We start from the raw sequence: 7,500 nt of genomic DNA, 5'->3' as shown, positions 1-7,500 counted from the left end.
AAAAGAACATAGACTTACATTTGATTTAGAACAATGATATTATATGGATTGAATACATTTGCATAAAGAAATGTAAAATTGTACTGGTGTGTTTGGGGGAGGTGTACAGTACTGGTGTGTTTGGGAGGAGGGAGGTACAGTACTGGTGTGTTTGGGTAGGTGTGTACAGTACTGGTATGTTTGGGGGGGTGTACAGTACTGGTGTGTTTGGGGAGAGGGGTGTACAGCACTGGTGTGTTTGGGGAGGGGTGTACAGTACTGGTGTAGTTTGGGGAGAGTGTGTGTTAGTACTGGTGTGTTTTGGGGGGGGAGGGTGTATAGTACTGGTGTGTGTTTGGGGAGAGGGTGTACAGTGTGTTTGGGGGGAGGGGTGCACAGCACTGGTGTGTTTGGGGGAGGGGTGCATGTACTGGTGTGTTTGGTGGAGGTGCAGCACTGGTGTGGGTTTTGGTGGGAGGGGCACAGCACTGGTGTGTTTGGGGGGGAGGTGTTAGCACTGGTGTGTTTGGGGGAGGGTAGTAATTGGTGTTTGGGGGAGAGGTGTGGCCAGCACTGGTGTGTTTGGGGGAGGGTGTACAGTACTGGTGTGTTTAAAGAGGGTGTATAGTACTGGTGTGTTTGGGGAGCAGGGCACAGTACCGCGTGTAGCAGGGTGCACAGTACTGGTGTGTTTGGGGAGGGGCACAGTACTGTGTGTGGGAGCCAGAGGTGTGTGTAGTACTGGCGTGTTTGGGGGAGGTGTGTAGTAATTGGTGTATTTGGGGAGGTGTGTAATGCAGTACAGTACTGGTGTGTTTGGGGGAGGGTGTGGGCACTGGTGTGTTTGGGGAGGGTGTACAGTACTGGTGTGTTTGGGGAGGTGTGTACAGCACTGGTGTGTTTTGGGGGAGGGGTGTACAGTACTGGTGTGTTTTGGGGGTGTACAGTACTGGTGTGTTGGGGAGAGGGTGCACAGCAACATGTGTTTGGGGAGGCAGCACTGGTGTGTTTGGGGGAGGTGCACTGGGTACGAGGTGTGTTTGGGAGAGGGGTGCACTGGTACCGGTGTGTTTGTGGGAGGGTGCACAGCACTGGTGTGTCGGTGGGAGGTACAAATGGTGTCCAGAGGGTGCACAGTACTGTGGCCAGAGAGGGTATAGTACTGGCACAGCAACAGAGGTACAGCATCAGGTTTGGGGAGGGTGTACTGTACTGGTTTAGGAGGTACAGTACTGGTGGTTGGGGAGGTACAGTACAGCACGGTGGGTTTGTGAGGGCACAGTCCTGGTGTTTTGGGGGTGTGTGTTTGGGGGAGAGGGCAGCACTGGTGTGGCTTGGGGGGAGGGGTGTACTGCACTGGTGTGTTTGGTGGGAGGGTGCACAGACTGGTGTTTGGAGTGGGCAGAAAGCAGTACTGGTGTCGGGGGGGAGGTGCAGTCCTATGTGTTTTGGGGGTACAGTACTGGTGTGTTTGGGGAGAGGGTGCACAGTCCTGGTGTGTTTTGGGGCAAAGAAAACAGGTTGGGAGGAGGTACAGTACTGCAAGCTGGGAAGGAGTGTACAGCACTGGTGTGTTTGGGGGAGGGGCAGCACTGGTCAGTTTTGGGGATGACAGCACTGGCGTGTTTTGTAGGTGTACAGTACTGGTGTGTTTGACACAACGGGGGAGGGGTACAGTACTGGTGTATGACAGAACAGTGGAGAGGGTACAGTACTGGTGTGCTTCAGGGGAGGTGTAAGTACAGTACTGGTGGCTTAGGAGGGGTGTACAGCACTGGTGTGTGTTTAGAGGTGTGACGGACAGTACTGGTGTTTCAGGAGGGGTGTGTACAGCAATTGGTGTGTTTGGGGAGGTACAGCACAGTACACACTGGTGTGTTTGGGGAGGGTACAGTACTGGTGCAAGTTTTGGGGGGGCAGTACTGGTGTGTTAAAACAACAACAACAAACAACCAAACACACAAACACACACAAACACACAAAACAAAACACACCCACACAAAAATGGGAGGAGGTACAGTACTGGTGTGTTTGGGGAGGGGTGTACAGTACTGGTGTGTGGAAGGGTGCACAGACTGGGTGTTTAAAGAGGGGTGCACAGTACTGGTGTGTTTGGGGAGGGGCACAGCACTGGTGTGTTTGGGGGAGGGTACAGCACTGGTGTGTTTGGGGGTACTGCCTCAAACATCAAGTAGCAATTTGGTAAGGGATGGATGCCCAATAGAATATTCAACATTGACAATTGTCTGATCTCTCCATGTTTTACTGTACAAGTATTTGTTAAAAAATAACCCTGTACCCGCATAAATTCACTATTGAAAGAGTCTAAAAATAAACTCATTGGCAATGCATTTATAAAAGCAACCTTGAAGCCTGAAGCAACGAGGTTTTGAGAGCTTTAAGCTTATTAGGAGCCCAGGTAAAACCACATAAAAAGCCTTTACCTTCCTGCCCTCCATCAAAACCTGGTCTCTTGCTCCTGGTTTGAAGGCAATCCTGGAGTCCTACTGTCACTGATGCCACCTTCCCATCTTCCCTTATTACCACACGGCTTCCTGTTAAAAAGACATACTGTATAGCCAAGTTCCTGCCCATCACTAACAAAAAATACTAGTTCCTTTATGAAACCCAAATCACATAAAATTTAATTGGTTTTCTGCAAACTTTATATAATGTATAATAAAAGCTTCCCAACCCCTCAGGTTAGCTTACACACACACAAAAAGCCAGCATCAATAACTGGCACACAGAAATAAAGGAGTTATCTTAAATTTTCTAATGCCAAAATAATGATTTTTCACCTGACATGGTAGGAAAGCAAAAAATATATAAAGTATTAAATAAAAAGCAAAAAAGTAACAGTAACAAATATCTTGGGAAAACTACATTAATAATAAACAGGAAAAACCCAAACCCACACTATACAGTCAAGATTTATACAAGCAATTGAAAATTTATAATAATCAAAATTCAAACATTTTAAAAAATATAAGGTAAAAACACAGAACTAAACATGCACAGTGCTCACATGTACTCAGGAATGCCATTCTGGCCCAGGTTTCCCTTAGGACCCACTAAGCCTGGATCTCCAACCTGTCCTGGTACCCTTCGGTCCGGTGGTCCAGACCTGCTTGTACCAGGAACACCCTTTGGTCCATCTCGTCCATCAAAGCCTGTGTCACCTTGGATACCTTTAAATCCTTTTAATCCTAGATTACCTGGTGGATAATATATAAAGCACTTGATCAATAAATATGTTAAGTGAATGAATTAGGTATAATATGATAGGTGAATGAATTAGGTATAGCATGATAGGTGAATGAATTAGGTATAGCATGATAGGTGAATGGATTGGGTATAGCATGATAGGTGAATGAATTAGGTATAGCATGATAGGTGAATGAATTAGGTATAGCATGATAGGTGAATGGATTAGGTATAGCATGATAGGTGAATGAATTAGGTATAGCATGATGGGTGAATGAATTAGGTATAGCATGATGGTGAATGGATTAGGTATAGCATGATAGGTGAATGAATTAGGTATAGCATGATAGGTGAAATGAATTAGGTATAGCATGATAGGTGAATGAATTAGGTATAGCATGATAGGTGAATGAATTAGGTATAGCATGATAGGTGAATGGATTAAGTATAGAAAGGTGAATGAATTATAGGTGTATATCTCAGCATGGAAAACAATATCATGACCGTAGTTGAATGAAAGTTAGATGAATAGTTGTGTTGGAGTTGTATTGTAAAGGTTTATTTTACATTTTTATTCTAATGTTGAGGAACAAGTGGATTTAAGGGATCACTGCAAGACAAACACACTGCCCCTAGTACCCAAACGTTTGGGTCGTACGACAAGCATGGGCTGGGCACGCCTCATCATGGTGTAATACAGCATCCACGACGTGAGTCTCCGCTTTCAGTTGGTGTTTGGCCTTGGTTAAGCTGTCGTTTAGTGATTGTGCTGTGGTACTGACAAAATTTCTGTTGTACCCCCTTAAAATGACTGGCAAGCAAAAAAAGTGAGAGTTCTCGTAGCTGAGAAGAAAAGAGACAGTCAGTTACTTTTGATGGAAAATGAAAATAATAATGCAATATGAAATGGAAAATGGTAGCAACCATTTCACGCGATCTGGCTTCTCTCATTCGATGATATCAACAATTTTGAAGGATGAACGAATTGGTGGAGGTAGTGAAAGGATCAGCACCTATAAAGGAACAATAATAACGAAAAAAGACAAAGTCCTTCATGAGATGGAGAAAATTACTGTGATATGGATGGAAGTTGATCAGCTGCAAAAGATACCCTGCTTCTAACTCATACAGGCTAAGGCAAGAAGTTTTTCGGAAAAAGCCTGAAGGAGCAGGCAGGAGATGAGTGTGAGCAACCTTACAGCAAGTCATGGGTGGTTCCAAAGGTTTAAGAACGTTACAGTTTGCACAGTGTAAAGGTGAGTGGAGAGGCAGCAAGTGCTGATGTGGGTGCCGGCCGCTTTTAAGGAGGAGCTAGATCGCGGTCATCGCGGAGGGAAATTATATTTGCCTGAGCAATAGCATTTAATGATGAACTGGCTTATTCTTGGAAACGCATGCCAGAATGAACATACATCCACAAAGAGGCGAAACCATGCCGATTCAAGGCATTCATGACCGAATTCACACACCTGTTGGGGGAAGAATGTAGCTGGTTTCAGGTGAACCTTCATGATAGATCATTCGAGAACCTAAGGGCGAAAAATATCAGCAAGCACACTGCCAGTGTTTTATTGCAGTAATAAGAAAGTATGGATGACCCAAGCACTGTTTGAGGATTGGTCTTGAGTTGTTTCATTCCACGGTGCCAAGGAGTAATATTGTCTTCGGCTGGAAGGGGTTATGCCAAGATTTAATAATTTTGATAATGCTCCAGGACACCCACCACACCTGGACGACCTCCACCCTGATGTGTTATAGTAGTTCATATCTAATTAACACTACTCTATCATCCAACCTGGCGGATCATTGTTATTGTTGTTTTTAAAGCGTGATATTTATGTAACACCTCGCTTTCAGGCTGTTGCTGCTACCGAAAGCGAGAAAACGCCAGAGTTTTGAAGGACTACAACATTTTGCAATGTACAAAGAACATAGCTGCAGCATGGGATGAGGTTACAGGTCAGTGCATGAATGGAATATGGAAGAAGGTCCTGAAAGGAAGGTCCTGAAAAGATATGTGAATAGTTTCAGCGATTTAATGAAGATGAAGCAATTTGAGATTAGTAACAATATAGTGCAGTTAGTAAACAACTGAGTTAGAAATTGGTAATGATGTTGAGTGGTTGGTTGAAAGTGGTAGCAGAAGAGCTCAGTAACGAGGATCTTATTGAACTGAGGCACAGAAATTGCAGAGGAAGAAGAGACAAATGTAGAAGAAGAACCTGCACCCCAAAAGTTTTCAGTGAACAATGGCAGAGGCATTTACAATTATTAATACAGGATGCAAATGTTTGAAGAAATGGGTCGTATCGTTGAGCTGCTTTTGTAAAGTTGACAGACTGATTCAAGATGCACTTGCTTGTTACAGGAAATTTGCATAATGAAAATAAAAGGCAAATTGTGCAGTCTAAATTGACATATATTTAAGAAGTCCCCCACTGCTGTCTCCCTCACACCCCCACCACTGCTGCCTCTTCACTCCCCAAAGATGATGCACACCTTCAACAAACAAGTATGTTAGCTCTGTCTGAAGAAAGTGAAATTGATGACCCACCTAGCTCTGTTCTCCTCCTTTCTGCTTCTATCCATAATTAATGTATTCCATGTTAAATGAAATTTTGAGGCCCAAAAAAAAAAATTCAGCTTGACTACATTAAAGGCAAGTTTACAGGAACACTTTATCTTTTTAATTATTGATTACTTTTACTGTACCATATTTCATTTTAGAATTTCTATGTATTATTACATTGACTTACTACCTGGTCGCCGGGACGAACCCCGTCAGAAGTCGAGGGAGAGACTGTAGTGTTAAAATCATATACAAAAAGTACAATCCATATATTACTGTATAACTTATTAAACTCAACTAAAAGTAATATTGAATACCGTAGTCAAAAGTACAAGACGGGTTTCACAATATAGTACAGTAGAATTTCTGTTATCTGCCACCTATGGGGATTGAGAAGTGCCAGATAAAGATTGTTAGTTGAATCTCACTCTTAGGATCCTCCAATAAATCTTACAACGGACAGTGCTACAAGGTGACCTTGTAAATTTGTGTCTGAGAAAATGGACTTTAAACACTTATTACTTTTTATATAAACGATGTGATTTAGAAATAAATAAAATATAATATAAAACTATAAAATAAGATGAATGAGAGCATGAGTATATGTGGGTGGAGGTGGTGGTTACTATATAACTGCATGGCTGTGCTCCTCAAGATGTGACGCCACGGCATACACACAGCCAGCGTGGTAGCTAAATGTCTGTGAGTCAGCTAAGTGACTGCCTGAACTATGCCATGTTGCCCAAAGGATGATTTGAGTGTGAAGGAGCTATTTTTTTTTACAAAAAATATCTACTATTGTATTTTTTATATGGTATGTATAATTTTATTGTTTATCATAACAATGAATATGGAAGCTCATCCTCAGTGCGAAAGCGTATTCAAACTTAAGATTCTAGCTGATTTTTGGGGAATTTCTTTATTATTATTTCAGTTTGGTGCCAATTAGTTAAATCTGCAGGTTGGATGGGTTTCAGATAACCAGGATTCTACTGTACTCAGTGTTGTCTATTACCGAGTGCCCTTTGGGCCCATGTTGCTTGTTAGGAATCAGGTCGAATCACTCTGCGAGGTAAGCCTACACTGCCTGGCTCTTGATGGACCTTTTATTCCACTGAAACAAGAATTACTTAATTAAATTATGATTTTGGACATTTCTTCAATCAAAAGTAAAGCATATAAAATATTTGATTACAGGGTTCGATTTATGAACCAGGTTAAACTTGAAATTTACAGTACAGTATTTTATTTACGCTGACTTATTTTTTTTACTTTCATTTACTGTATCTTGTTATTCTATTTCGTCTTTTATCTTAAATTAAGTGATTTTAAATGTATATAAGGACTTAGGCTATGATATAGTGGGATTTTAAACATTGTTCTTAAGAATACGGTATGCACATAGCATGTGTTCATACATACAAATCTGACCTAGGAACGGAACCTGTTCGTAACCCGGGGACCCCCTGTACTGTACTTTATGAAGACAATAATACAGTAATAGAAGATCAATAACTATACATTCCTGTATCTCACCTTCATTATATATATATATATATATATATATATATATACTGTATATATATATATATAATATATATATATATATATATATATATATATATATATATATATATATATATATATATATATATATATATATATATATATATATATATATATATATATATATATATATATATATATATATATATATTTATTTATTTATTTATTTTTATTTTTTT

The 7,500-nt window shown here is 41.1% G+C and overlaps 1 protein-coding gene across 1 annotated transcript in view; it reads right to left on the bottom strand.

Moving 5' to 3' along the window:
* LOC121856314 (collagen alpha-2(IV) chain-like) overlaps window positions 1–7,500 on the bottom strand; it is a 57,078-nt gene that overhangs the window by 26,908 nt on the left and 22,670 nt on the right. Inside the window, exons 13-15 of the mRNA XM_042351790.1 lie at window positions 6,820–6,869; window positions 3,008–3,251; window positions 2,345–2,375 (exon numbers count right to left, since the gene is read on the bottom strand). Of these exons, the coding sequence (XP_042207724.1) occupies window positions 2,345–2,375; window positions 3,008–3,251; window positions 6,820–6,869 (325 nt within the window). The remainder of the gene's footprint in view (window positions 1–2,344; window positions 2,376–3,007; window positions 3,252–6,819; window positions 6,870–7,500) is intronic.

Source organism: Homarus americanus, unplaced genomic scaffold, assembly GCF_018991925.1.
Source record: "Homarus americanus isolate GMGI-L3 unplaced genomic scaffold, GMGI_Hamer_2.0 scaffold48220, whole genome shotgun sequence".
Taxonomy (NCBI): Eukaryota; Metazoa; Arthropoda; class Malacostraca; order Decapoda; family Nephropidae; genus Homarus; species Homarus americanus.
Note: the sequence above shows the minus strand (reverse complement) of the source record. Positions and strands in the feature narration are given on the sequence as shown.